Raw genomic sequence first — 14,600 nt, 5'->3', positions numbered from 1 at the left:
GTGATGAAAAATTTGCATCATAAATAATTTTTATTTGTGATGTAAATATAATTTTCATTATAAATACTTAATTATTTATGATAAAATTTTTATTACATCATAAATAATTGATTATTTATGATGGAAATAGTATTTCATCATAAATATCTTAATTTACGATAAAAATATTTACATCGTAAATAATTTTATCACAAAAATTTTATTTTTTTGTAGTGATGGCAGATGATTTTAGTTCAATGATCTTCCTCTTCTTTACTTCATCTCCTACATTACGGTTCATGCTCATCTTATGAGTCATGAGTGAGCCTATTAGTTCTTCTAAGGCTAATTTGTTGAGATCTTTTGCCTCCTAAATTGTAGTCACCTTGTCCTCCTAATTTTTTTTGGCAATGAACTAAGAATTTTACGTGCCAATTCACTATTAGTGTAGTCTTTGTCGAGACTCTTTAAACCATTAATAATATTAGTGAATCTAATGATTATATCAATGATACTTTCACTAGGTTTTATCTTAAATAGTTTATATTTATATACAAGTATATTTATTTTAGATTCTTTGACTTGATTTGTACCCTCATGAATATCTTCAAGTCAATCTCATATTTCTTTAGCAAAAGAGAAAGTAGAAATGTGATTAAATTTATTTGTATCTAAAAAATAGTATAAAATATTCATAGCTTTAACATGTAATTGAGCTAATCTTTTATCTCATTCATCCAATCCTTTTTAGGCTTGGGAGCAGATTCACCATCAATTATAACTGTGGATAAATGAGGACCTTTAACTATGACATTTGACATTCATAATCTTGTGCTTGAATTAAGATTTTTATTTGGACTTTCCAATAAGTGTAATTTATGCGGTTAAAAAGTGGAGGTCTATTGGTTGATTAGCCTTTAACCAAGAATGTACCAATTGAGGTTGTCATTGATCTTTAATTCTTGATGGTTAGATCAATTAGGCTGATGGTATATGTGAAGTGATAAGCAAAAAATTTAAATTGTAATGGAAATAATAAGAAAGTCAAAACAATCACAATCACAAGTATAAAGGATTTTATAGTGGTTCAGTGCCAAACTCAACATCTATATCTACTCCCCAAGCAAACCACTTGAGAATTGCAACTATAACCTTTTCTAGATTATAGTCCAATGATTTTCTGAGGTTCACAATCCAATCTAGCTAATTTTTACTAGCTCACTAACCAAAACTTTATAATTATTTTTTTTTCTTGTAAGCTCACAATCAATCCCAATTGGTTTTTCGAAGATGCCACTCAAAATCAAATAATATCCAATTTCTTAAGCTTGGACCAACCCCAAGTTTCTACACTCAAGAAACTTGTTACAAATAAACAAATATAAGAATATAAGAAATAAAGTTTAGAGAACAATAAAACTCTTTTTGGATTCAAAGAAGTCGAGGTAGTTGAGCTTTTAATGCTTGGACTTCTTTATTGATTGCTTGAGAGGTTGAGCAGCCTTTAATATTTTTTCCTCAATGGTAGTTGGATGGAATTATATACTTTTTTTCTATTTTTTTGTCTAATTGAATGTAGGAAGGACTGAATTTATGGTCCTCTTAAATTTTTTCGTATTTCTCTTTTTGATTCCTCACACTAACATCTTCAATATTTACTCAATAAACTCTTCTTCTTTCAAAAGTTTTAAGAATTCCAAAAACTTAGTTTCCTCCATGAATCCTTCATATTTATTGGCTCAAAAATATCTTCATTTAATGCTCTAGCCATTGAAAGCTTGAAAGTAACCATTAGGATAAATTTTGCTATATTTTGAGAATTCTGAAAACTAACTGTTGTTTTGTCAGAATTTTTTGAGTTGGCTCATCCAATCTCTAAGTCACTAACCTTCAACTCTAAGTTGGCTAAGTAAAACACACTGATAGCTTAACAGTAGAAATCAAAAATTCAACATTCCAGCTTCTTCTGTCTGTCTGAGATTGGGTCGACTTATATCCTATCTTAATCGACTCTCCTGAATGTTGGATCAGCTAACTAATTCTCTGAGTTGGCTTAGAAGATTTGCTAATTTATAAGGCTTTCTATTCTCATCTTCCTCTAAGACTGAGTCAACTCTCCTTTTCCTTAAGTCAGCTAAGTTTTAAACTTGGTCGGCTATATTGATCACTGGATTGTTTCAAAAAATTATTCTGAATTATCAAGATCTCTATCTTTCCTATCGACTAATACTAGGTCGGCTCAGAATCTAACTGGGTCAACTTAACTGTATGCCAAATGTGCCAAAAGGAGTTTTAGATAACTTTTCATGATCCAATTTATTTTTAGACTAGACTTGCCTTCTCAAATTTAATTTGTGCTTATTGAGAGATACATCTAAACTAGATTTTTTTTTTCAAATCTTAAACTTTTTTTCTTTCAATCTAAAGGACCTAAATTTGAGAATTTAAATTTTTTTTGAGAGTACAGCTTTTTGAGTAAAATTATTAAGCATATTGAGAAAATCTATAATCACTCTCAAACACATCATTAGTAGACATAATTTGTACTCAAATATTTTTGACATCATCAAAATCAATTCTAGGGCTAACATTTTCTTTTTATTATTGCTACTAATACTTTGGCAAACTTATCAGTAACACGGCCCACTGTAATATGTTTGAAGGGTTGAGTACATCCTTTTGTCTTGATGAAATTAATATTCTATAATTCACAGATGATACTTTGATCTTTGCCAAAGTTAGGAAGGATCATTTGGCTACTTTCAAGGTCATTCTTTATAGCTTTGAATAGGTCATTGGTTTATCAATCAATTTTCAAAAAGGCTTAATCTCTCCTATCAATCCAAATGTGGTCCTTTCTAAGGACTGGTTATCCTTTTTGAGCCGCAAGTCTTTTCCTCTCCCAATCAAGTACCTAGGTCTTCCTTTAAAGGCAAAAAACCTTTCTAAATTAGATTCATTACCTCTAATCCAAAAAATTGAATGTAAACTTATGGCATGGAAAGGAAAATTTCTTTCTTTTGGAGGAAGTCTCACTTTTATCAACAACATTCTTTCGGCTTTGTCTGTTTATTATGTCTCTTTTTAAATTGCCAACATCGGTCATAAAGAAAAATAGACTAGTTAAGAAGAACTTTTCTATAGAAAGGCACAGATCATGTTAATGGGCTTTCTTGCAAAAGTGAATTTGAATAAGGTCTACATTTCCAAAGATCAAAAAGGGCTTGGAACTAAAGATCTTAATAACTTTAACATTGCTTTTCTTTCCAACTAGGGCTAGAGGTTTCTTTAAAGGGAGCCCACCTCTTGGAGGACTTTCATTGTTGGTAGGCATTTCAAAAAAAAGAAAATTCTCAGCTTCTTGGAACAAAATAAGAATATATTAATGTCCCATATGGAAGGATATTATTAATTCTCTTTCTATATTTTGGAATAGAACTCAATTTATTATGGGTAAAGATACTTCTGCCTCTTTTGGAAAGATGCTTGGTTAATCAATGTCCCTCTCAAAACACTACTTAATTTTTTATTTTTCATGCCGATTGAAATCTAGGACTATGAATCAATTTTTCAATTTACGGAATCACTCTTGGAATTTCAAATGCAGCTTAATTTTCTCCTTACAGGCACAAGCTGAATGGTATCAGCTATGCTCTCTCCTTGATGATTTCCATCTCATTTCTGAACTTGACAATCTTATCTTCAAGCTAAATAGCTCTAGAAACTTCTCTGCTGCTTCTTTGTATAGGTTCATTAATACTAGAGGAGTTGTAGGGATATTGGCCATGTCCTTGTGTTCCCTTTGTATTCTATCTAAGTTCAAAAACTTCTGTGGTTAATTACTCTCAACAAACTAAATACTAGAGATGTTACCAAAAAGAAAAACCTAAATACTAGAGAGATTATCTTCAAAAAATGTGGAAGATACTCAGGGGTTGTTTATTTTGTGATGATCCTACTGAATCCTTGGAACCATATTGTTCTTACTTGCTCCATCTCTCCTATGTGGGACTGTTTGTGGTCCATTTGGGGGATGCTAAATCATCCTGGTAATCTACACGACCTTCTCATCAAGTAAATTCCCTCACATTTTCAAAGAGGTCTGCATAGATCCCTATTAATGCTAATTGTAGTGATCCTTTGGAGCATTTAGACCAAAAGGAACTCAAGAATCTTCCTCCATAAGTCTCAACCTGCATCTGCCATTACTATCATAGGTATCTATATGTCTAATGATTGGGCTCAGCTTTACTCTTTTCAAGATCTATCTAGTTTTGGAAGATTTGGAGCAAAATCAGATGCATTCTATCTCGTTATAGGTCTTTCGATGGGTAATAATTGGTTTGTTCTCCATTGCTTCAGAGTGTCAGTCCTTTCTCCTTGGGCTCTATTGCAACTCTTGATCTTGTTCTTACAATTGGCACTGTTGCCTCTGAAATCTCTCAGTTTTTTGATATTACACTTGAACTTACTCTAAAAATGATGAGGCTTGTGCCTAAGATGATTCTAGATGATGGCATGAAAATTACAAGTCTTCAAACCATTTCTGATCTAGAGTATTATTTTCATGTTCAGCCACTTTTCTTCTGAACTAGATTAGCTTTTTCTAGTTCTTCATTATGTAATTACATCATGGTTCATGGAGGTCCATACTTGTGTGCTCTATCTCTCATTGTTGCTAAGAGGATGCATATTCTTGATGTGGTCAATCAGAGACTTTAACTGGTTGATTTTTGATTAGATTGTTCTCATGGTGTTGCCTTTTAAGGGTTCAGATATGTTATGATAGATAGAGGAGGAGAGGAGTATTGTACTATATATTTCTCATACAAAAGATGAAAAGACTAGACCTATTAGAAGAAGAGAACTTTAACTTTGTTTGAAATTCCTTCAACTCTCTTGATACAAAATGGCCCAAGTACATCTCTTTATATAGAGGATTTTACAACCCTTCAACTACCTTTGACACAAAGTACCATGAGCCATATCTATAAGCAACACTTTGGTTTCATACACATGGAGAGAAATTCTAAATAAATTTTATAGAAAATACTAAAGTTTATTGCTGATAATAAGATAATATTGATTTGGTTTACTAATTCCAACATCCTTTCTTAAAGTAAGGACTCTTAGAAACATAAAAGACTCTTTGACCAGCAAATAGCATCCTTTGATTCTAGAAAATATCAAACTTGGACTCTAAGATCCATACACAATTAAGTTTAGCTATTTCCAACACCCTTCTTTAAACTTAATTATCTTCCATCCTTCATTCCAAGTAGATTCTTGAACTTATGGAAAGGATCCGCTGCAAGTGGCTTGGTGAAAATATTGACAACTTGATCAGGAGTTTTCACATAAGTTAACTCCATATTCTTCTTCTTTATATGATCTCTTATGAAGTGAAAATGGATATCGATATGCTTGCTCCTTTCATGATGGATTGGATTCTTTGCTAATGCCATTGTCTTCTTGTTATCCACATCTATCTTTGTAGCATCAATTTGAATGAAATGAATATCTTGTAATAATCTTTTAAGCTATATGGCATGGCAAACACATGAAGATGCTGCAACATATTCTACTTTACAAGTACAAAGAGTCACAATACCTTTCTTCTTAGAAAGCCAAGTGAATGTCGCATCATACACATAGAAATAAATCTAGTTGTACTCTTTCTATCATTCAAATCTCCTCTCCAATCACTATCTGAATAACCAAAAAGTTAAAAATTATAAGAAAGAGAATACAATAATCTATAAGATATAGTACCTCGGATATAACCATAAATTTTTTTTGCGGCCTTTCAATGTGTAGATTTTGGTTCCTCCATAAAATGGCTTAGTAAGCCAACTCCATATAGAATATCTGGTCTTGCATATGCGAGGAATCTTAAGCTTCCAACTAAACTTTTGTAAAGAGTAGGATCAATCACTTTGCCTTCTTCAAATTTTAATAGTTTGACTCCATAATTAATAGGAGTGCTTATTGACTTGCAATCTTCCATCTTATACCTTTTAAGAATCTTCTTTGCATATGCTTCTTGAGAAATGAAGATGCCTTCAATGTTTTGCTTCACTTCTAAGTCAAAAAAAATATGACATAAGCCCCAAATCCATCGTCTTGAACTCTTGGATCATAGCTTGCTTGAATTCTTCAAATATTTGAGGGTTGCTCTCTCATATAAATCTTGCAAATTCCTTGTTTTCCTTTGCATTGGACTACCATGCAAAGGAGGTGATACCCTTAAATGTGAATATGAAGGTGGTGAAGAAACTTCAAAATCCACCTTTCATTCATTCTCTTCTTCTTCCATCTCTTCATGAAATAACTCTTTATTTGATTGCTAACTCCATATGCTATCTTCATAGATCTCCACATCTCTACTAACATGAATCCTTTTAGTTTTTGGATCAAAGAGCTTGTAAACTTTAGATTAAGCATCATAGCCGATGAAGATAAACTTTTCACTCTTATTTTCAAGTTTCATTCCTCTTTGGTCTGGGGTATGCACATAGGCGATACTCCCGAAAAGTGAGAAACACTAAGTCATCCTCTACTTTATGCCTCTTGTGGAGTTATGTCTTTTAAACTTTTTATAGGATATCAATTGAGCAAGTAGACCACACAATTTATGGCTTCCGCCCAAAATTCCTTTGGCATGTCTATTATCCTTAGCATGCTTTGAACTATATCAAGAATGGTCTGATTCTTTCTCTCTGCTATGTCATTTTGTTAAGCAGAATAAGATACCGTCAAAGATCATCAGATGTCATGCTCCTCATAAAAATGTTCAAACTCTTTGAATATAAATTTACCTGTATAATCGGATCGCAAGGCCTTGATATAGTAGCCACATTCTTTTTGCACCATTACTTTGAACTTCTTCAATGTAAAATAATACATCAGACTTTTCCTTCAAGAAGTACACCCAAGTTTTTTACTAAAATCATCAATAAATGTTAGAAAATAATAGTGATCTCTAAAGGATGTTGGAGATATTAGCCCACATATATCGGTGTAGATGAGTTCAAGTGGCTTCTTTCTATATGATAGAAAATTTTTTTGGAAAAGCTCTTTCTTGATTGCTTGCTAAGAACACACCCTTCACAAAATTATTCTGAGAAATCAATATGCAGTAAGCTATTCATCATCTTCTTATTTGATAGTTGTTTGAGACCACCAAAATGAAGATGGCCAAACCTCAACTACGAAAGTCATGAGCTATCCTTCATACTTGCATTTAAACATTTAGCATTAACATGTTTGATGTTAAACATGAACATTTTATTTTTTTGTCATTTGAATATGGGTTATCAATTTATTCTTTTAATATCTCAAATGTAGACTTCTGTTTTTCATATGCACATCATATCCTTTCTTCAAAAGTTATCCCAAACTCAAAATATTATTCTTCATCTCCGATATATAATAAACATTAGAGATAAATTTATGACTTCAATCTTTTAATTAAATAAAAAATTTATCTTTATCCTTTCTGTCTACTTTGGAGGAGTTACCAAAATATACATGCCCATTCATTGATGCATCCAGCTCCATGAACATATTTTTATAGCACGTGTAATTGCTTGCACTGGCATCCAAGTATCGTATATTTTGCTCACTGATGTCATTTTCTTTGTAAGCTAACAATAAAACTTCATCACCATCTTTTTTCTTCTTTGCATAATAAGCCTTCCCTTCAACTTGGTTAGCATCATTATACCAACAATCCGAAGCATAATGACAAAATTTGTTATAAATAAAATGATAAACTTTGAAATTATCATACCTTCAGCCTCTAGATGAGTCTCCTTGTCTGCACCCTCATTTTAGACTTTAGCTTATCTCCTCTTTATTATTGTAGCCTCCACATCCTCGGCCTTATCCATGCCTTTTTCATTGGCCACGACCTCATCCTAAACCTCTTTGACACCTTTCATTTTTAGAGTCTTCTTTTCCTTCCTTTAGAGTGAACTTAGACTGAAGAGCTTACTCTAAATGCTCTTGCTTCTTGTTGTTAAGCTTTTGTTCATCGGCTTGTAAGGAACCCATGAGTTCATCAATTGTCATGGCCTTCAGATCCTTTGATTCTTTGATAGCGACTATGGTGTAGTCAAACTTGGCATCTAACGAGCATAAAATTTTTTTCTACTACTCGTATATCACTCAAGATCTCACCATTCCTTCTCCATTGGTTGATGACAATCGAGACTCTTGTAAAAAAATCTGAGATGGATTCAAACTCCTTTATTTGTAGGGCTTCAAATTCATCGCTAAGAGTTTGAAGGTAAATTTTCTTCACTTTCTCAACTCCTTTATATGCATTTTGAAAAATCTCCCATGCTTCTTTGGAGGTGGTGGCCACCATAATTTTTTCAAAAGCTAACTCATCTATGACTTGGTAGATGAAGTAGAGCACCTTCTTATCTTTCTTCCTCTTGTCCCACAGAACCTCATGTTATTGCGCCATGAGAGTATCTCCATCTCTGACTTCTTCATAGCCTTTTTCGACTATGTCCCAAATATCTCAAGATACAAATAACTTCATTTGACTATTTTTCATAATTGATCTTAGTGAGATGAGGAAGAGGTAATTATGAAAGTCTCCTACATTAGCCATAACTCTGATACCACTTTATAATAGTAAATAGAGGAGAAGAGGGGTATTATAGTATTTTTAACATAAGAGATGAAAAGAGTAGACCTATTAGAAGAAGAGAACTTTAACTTTATTTGAGAATTCCTTCAACTCTCTTGATACAAAATGGCTCAAGCGCATCCCCTTTTATAGAGGATTTTATAACTCTTCAACTACCTTCTACACAAAATATTAAGATCCATATTTATAAGTAATACTTTGGTTTTATACATGGAGAGAAATTCTAAGTGAATTTTATAAAAAATACTAAAAGCTATTGCTGATAACAGGACAATATTAATTTAGTTTATTAATTCCAACAATCTCTCTTAAAGGAAGGACTCTTAGAAATACAAAAGACTCTTTGACCAGCAAATAGCATCTTTTGGTTCTAGAAAATATCAAACTTGGACTCTAAGATCTATGCATAATTAAGTTTAGCTATTTCCAATAAGATAGTTGGATCCACTTTACTTTCTTCTTTGATTTTGTATTTCTACCATCTATTATCAATCTACTTGTAAACTACTTTTTGCTTGATAAAAACTGTGCGGTCTATTCTAGCCTCCCTTATTATCAAAAAAAAAAAAGATGTAGGAACTTGATCGTGCTTTTTCCTTTTTCCGAACAATCCAAAAAAGAAAAGCATATATCTTGCAATCTTTTCATATATAATACTTTTTCTAAGAGTAGAGGCCATGTCATATAAATAATCTTCTTTCAAGCACATGTCTGCATAAGGCCACCACATTTCATTAAGTAATATTGAAATGCGAAGGCAAGAAAAGCCCAGAGATGCAGCATAATAAAAACATGCAAACCATTAGACGACTCACAGTCTCACACGCCACTTTACATGTTGCTTCGCACCAGCGTCCATTCAACTACAGCCAGAAAAAACAACATGCATAGAAGACCAACCCGTTCGACCAGAGAATCGTGAATTCACATACCTAGAGTTGAAGACCATCACCAATAACTTCGAGCGGGTCCTCGGCAAGGGTGGGTTCAGGACCGTTTACTATGGCCGCTTGCGAGACAGCACCGAAGTTGCAGTGAAGTTGCTGGGTGGTGCATCGACACAAGAGAGTACGTTCATTGAGCCTCAAACTGAGGAAAGTTATTCCAAGGTGCAAAGAATCAAGGAGTTCCAGGCCGAGGTATGTGCTTCCAAACTATTTTAGTACTAGGATGCCACAATCATTCTGACTCCTAGATTCTAATAGCTTGTGAATGAAACATCCTTACTTCTGGTTGCAGGCCCTGCTCTTATCAAGGGTTCATCACAGAAATTTGGTGTCTTTGGTTGGCTACTGTAACGATAATAAATATCTCGGCCTTGTGTATGAGTTTGTGGCCCAAGGAAGTCTTAAAGACCATCTTACATGTATGGAGATGCACTTTCCAATCTATAGTGCTAAGTAGCAGTAATCTTTCTAAAAAAATGGTGAGAAATATTAGGGGTGGTAATTGAATTGGGTCGATGGGATACGGATCAGGTTAATACAAGTCAAGTCAAAAAAATGATCAATCCAAATTCGATCTATTTATTAAATAGCTCAAAAATTTAAATCAGAACCCGATCCACTTATTAAATAGGTAATCCAATCTGACCCGCTTAATCTATTTATTAAATAGATCAAATTAGGTTAAACAAGTTAAATAGGTTAAATGGATTAAATATGTTGGGTTAAATGGGTCAGAAACATATTAAGCAGATTTTAAACAGATTAAATAAGTCATAAATGAGTTAAATAGGTCAGAAATAGGTTAAGCAGAATTTAAATAGGTTAAACAGGGTAAATGGATTAAATAACTCAACTTGATCTGAATATTAAATGGGTTAAACGGATAAGATATCTAAAATCCAAATCCAATCCAAAAGTTAAACAGGTTAAATAAGTTGATCTGCTTATGATCTAAACCTATTTAGTCTAAACCCAAACCAGTGTGTGGCAGGTTGAGTACGGTTCAGGTTGATAGATCGGATCATATTTTATCGGACCTAAGAAATGTATACGAGAAATGTCATTTTTGGGTTCAAATCCAAAAACCTACGTACCAATTGTGAGGAGGAGGTGGCAACCAACTTAAGCAACTTCTACAGTATCATTTTTATATAATTTTTTTATTAGTAGAATATTTAAATCCCAACTATTGATTTAAAAAGTAAATGAGTGGAAAAAACTTTTAGATGGTACCTGTTGGCTGGTAGTATGGTATAATACAATACTATATCATGCTGTTCTAGCATGTATCAATAAAGAAAAACAAGATAGAGAGAGAGAGAGAGCAAAAGAGATGTGGAGAAAAAAAGAGAGAGAGAGAAAGGGAGGGAGGGAGAAGAAGAGGGAGAGGGAGGAATGGAGGGAGAGAGTGGGAGAGAGAAGGGAGAGGGAGAGAGGTCGAGAGAAGGGTCAAAGGAGGCCTGGAACCCTCCATTCCCTTGTTTTGAATGAAATAAAGACCAAGGTTCTCATTTTTTTTTTTTTTTGCGATGCATAAAATGAAGTCGGCACATGCTATCAACTTCATTATCTTAAGCATCAAAAATAAAAAAGGATCATGTTCAAGTTGTCGATATCTTAAGCATTAAAAATAAAAAAGGGGTATCATGTTCGGGTTATACCTTTTATGAATTATATGATGGGGTTCCCCCATCAATGATAGGAGTTATTGGATGTGATCTACTACCTTTTAGTTATTTATATTTCAAAATCATACGGCTTGCAAATTCTTAGGCTATACATCAAGTGGTCGAAATTTGGATACTTTAAATAAAACAAAATAATACATATATTTATCATTTGATATATAGATTGGAGATCTTTTAGTTATATGATTTTTAATGTATAAGTACTTTAGAAATAATAGATTATATATAATGGTTCTTATCATCAATATTGGACTTCCACCGTTCAAGTCATAAAAGATGCAAATCTTTAGCATGTACAGTAGCTATAACATGATCCTTTTGTACACAAACATATATTTGTATGCATATATTTATATATTTATTTATACGGCTTCTATGAACAATTGAAGTTAATGTATTGCATAACAAGAACTATAAAACTATTTTGTCATATTATCTTGCCTTTTGTTTCTTTCCCCCTCTTTTAACTTTCCTCATGCAACCAAATATTTAGAGTTAATAGTCCATTACTGTAATTGCACATGTTCAAGCCTCCAAATATATATACTTGTCTAACACTATCTCTTACAGATAAAGATGGTACTGGCAGAGTTCAAAATTAGAGAGAGCGGCTTCGAATTGCAGTTGATGCTGCACTAGGTCTAGCATAATGTCACATTATTTGTTCCTTTACAACTATGTATTTTTATTGTAGGAATCCTTATCATGTTGCTAAAGATTAACTTGGTGAACAGGGCTGGAGTATTTGCATAAAGGATGCACCCCACCTATTATCCATGGAGATGTGAAGACTCGCAACATCCTCTTATCACAAAATTTGATGGCCAAGATAGCAGATTTTGGGTTGTCAAAGGCTTTCCTTACTGATGATCACACTCATGTGTCTACCGAGGTTGTCGTGGGCACTCCAGGATACATGGATCCCGAGTATGATTCGATAACTATCCACAGCCAATTTGCACAAAAACAAGATCCTCTTTGGTGCAACTTTTGCACCCTAGAGTGCGGCACCATCATGAATAGCTACCATATCATCTATTTCGGAGATGGATGGTTCTCCTTTATCACCACAATGCACTGCATATCACACTAACAAAATCTCATCGTATTCTATAAATGAATGAGAGCTATCTATCATTGAGATAAATGACATAGAAATTATCTGAGATTGTACCACACTCCACATTCAAGACATACATCATGAAGGATCCTAACACATCCACATTCCTTTACCTTTGCTCATGGCACTACTTTTTCATGGGTGAAACTTGTAAGCTATGTAAAATTATCTAGGATCCTTTGCGGTGCACTGTTTCTCCATAGAATGCTATGTAGCACTCGATAGCTGCCACTAACATATAGATGGATGGTCATCAAATATATGTGTTATGTATAACACCTAAGTCCATCTTATTTGACAGCCGTCCATCTAGTGATGGTAGCCATTCAGTGTTGCATAGTATTTTACAGTGCAAACTGTGCACTGTAGAGGATCTATGCTAATATAAAAATGAGGACCAGGTATTGTCTAGCCTGTCTATAGAAAACAAGAAGCTGATGCATTGATTTGATGCATCTCAGTTGAAGTGCCTACTAGAAGGTCGGTTGGGCCTTGGTACCTGAGATTAAAAAGGCCATATCTTGTACATCTATGAGTTAATCAGTGTTAGATTTATTTGAGATTACAGAGACAGATACAATTGTGTTATGTAGGTATCATGATACCTTCCAGCTAAACGAGAAGAGCGATGTATACAGCTTCGGGGTTGTTCTCTTGGAGCTGATAACAGGCCTACGGGCTATACTTAAAACCCCTGATAGATGTCACATAGTCCAATGGGTACGGCAGCGGCTTGTCAGAGGGAAAATCACTGATGTTGTTGATGCAGGGCTGAAAGGGAAGTACGACACCAACTCTGTTTGGAATGTGACAGATATAGCAAAGAGGTGCACCATGCCAATGGCTAGTCGACGCCAACGATGTCCCAAGTGGTGATACAGTTAAAGGAGAGCTTGCAACTCGAGGTCGGCCATGAACGAGCTCAAAATATCTATGTAGAAGCCCTGGATGTGGATCAGACTGATTCAACGGAACTGGCACGCATTGACATGAATCCTACTATGAGTGGTCCAACAGTAAGATAAGGTGCATCTCTATGACATATGAACTCTATGCCTACTTGTGCAGTCTGTGCTTATGGTTTGGTGTGATTTTTTTTTTTTTTGGTAAATATGGTTTGGTGTGATTTGAAAGTGTATTGTTGTGCAGAAATAGTTGGACTACGGTGTGGTTTGGCTTTCATTGACTGCTGGGGAGGACTAAAACACTTATGCATATGGTTATTAGTAGTCTTTGTGGTTCTGAATCTAGTTATTTGCTGGTGGACGATTTCTTGCATTCATGTTTTGTTTAGCTGTAAGATCTATAAGGCTGATTAAGGCGGTGTATACAAATACTTCAAACAATTTGAACCTATTCCATCAAGAATATATGGTATTGTACATAAGGGACGGCGTATCTTTCGCACAAAAGAATGGTTAACCTTCCTTTGAGAGAAACCACCATTGGATCATCAGCTGCCCACCTTGAGATCTCTGCTGACGGATGGATGATCGATTTCAGAGTGCTTTGAGATCGATGCAGCTGATGATCCAATGGTAATTGCATGCGATAAAAGGTTAATGATTCTTTTGCACAAAATATACAACCCAGATCCCTGTACATGAGGTCACTGCTCCATTTGCACCTCAATCGAACTGTTAAGAACCAAGCATCGGATTAAAAACTAACGAGGAGCCTGAAAAATTTCCCTTTCTTTGGTATAACGATCCGATGCAAAAATCAATGTACATGCAAATCATGCGATTGGTGACTCTAAATTACAATAGCTCAAGAGGTCATGCTAGATGGATTTGGAGCCAACAACATCCGTTCTTGCATCTGGTTCTTAAGTCGAATTAGAAAAAGTTTTGGTAAGGATTTTCTTTATGATTGGAGAGTAAATTTAAAAAAAAAAAAGGTAATTAAACTTGGTGAATCAGACTGGTAAATCTATTATAAGTCTATCGATAGAGATATATAGCAATGTAAAAAAAAAAAAAAAACAATCCTTTTTTTTGTTAAGTGCATATTAAGAGAATTAGTAACTTGTATATATTATGAAAGTTTCATCTAGATATGCAGCACATGCAAAAAGTACCCTCACCAAATGGTTTTTCACATGATTTTCATATAACCAGAAATAATAAAACTTACCCATCCAACATATTAATTCAACCTGCATAACTCATTTAAAAAGCAGGTCAGATCAAGTTATTACGGGT

General features: G+C 34.0%; 1 protein-coding gene across 1 annotated transcript in view; it reads left to right on the top strand.

Moving 5' to 3' along the window:
* The window catches only part of LOC105033058 (probable LRR receptor-like serine/threonine-protein kinase At1g05700), an 88,314-nt gene extending 74,737 nt beyond the window's left edge, over nucleotides 1–13,577 (top strand). Inside the window, 5 exon segments of the mRNA XM_073252741.1 lie at nucleotides 9,494–9,780; nucleotides 11,879–11,915; nucleotides 12,011–12,203; nucleotides 12,990–13,240; nucleotides 13,243–13,577. Coding sequence (XP_073108842.1) covers nucleotides 9,494–9,780; nucleotides 11,879–11,915; nucleotides 12,011–12,203; nucleotides 12,990–13,240; nucleotides 13,243–13,421 — 947 coding nt within the window. The 3' untranslated portion in view covers nucleotides 13,422–13,577.
* The last annotated feature ends 1,023 nt before the right edge of the window (nucleotides 13,578–14,600 follow it).

This window comes from Elaeis guineensis, chromosome 1 (genome assembly GCF_000442705.2).
Source record: "Elaeis guineensis isolate ETL-2024a chromosome 1, EG11, whole genome shotgun sequence".
Classification (NCBI taxonomy): domain Eukaryota; kingdom Viridiplantae; phylum Streptophyta; class Magnoliopsida; order Arecales; family Arecaceae; genus Elaeis; species Elaeis guineensis.
The sequence above is the reverse complement of the archived record's forward strand: the minus strand, read 5'-3'. Positions and strand labels throughout refer to the sequence as shown.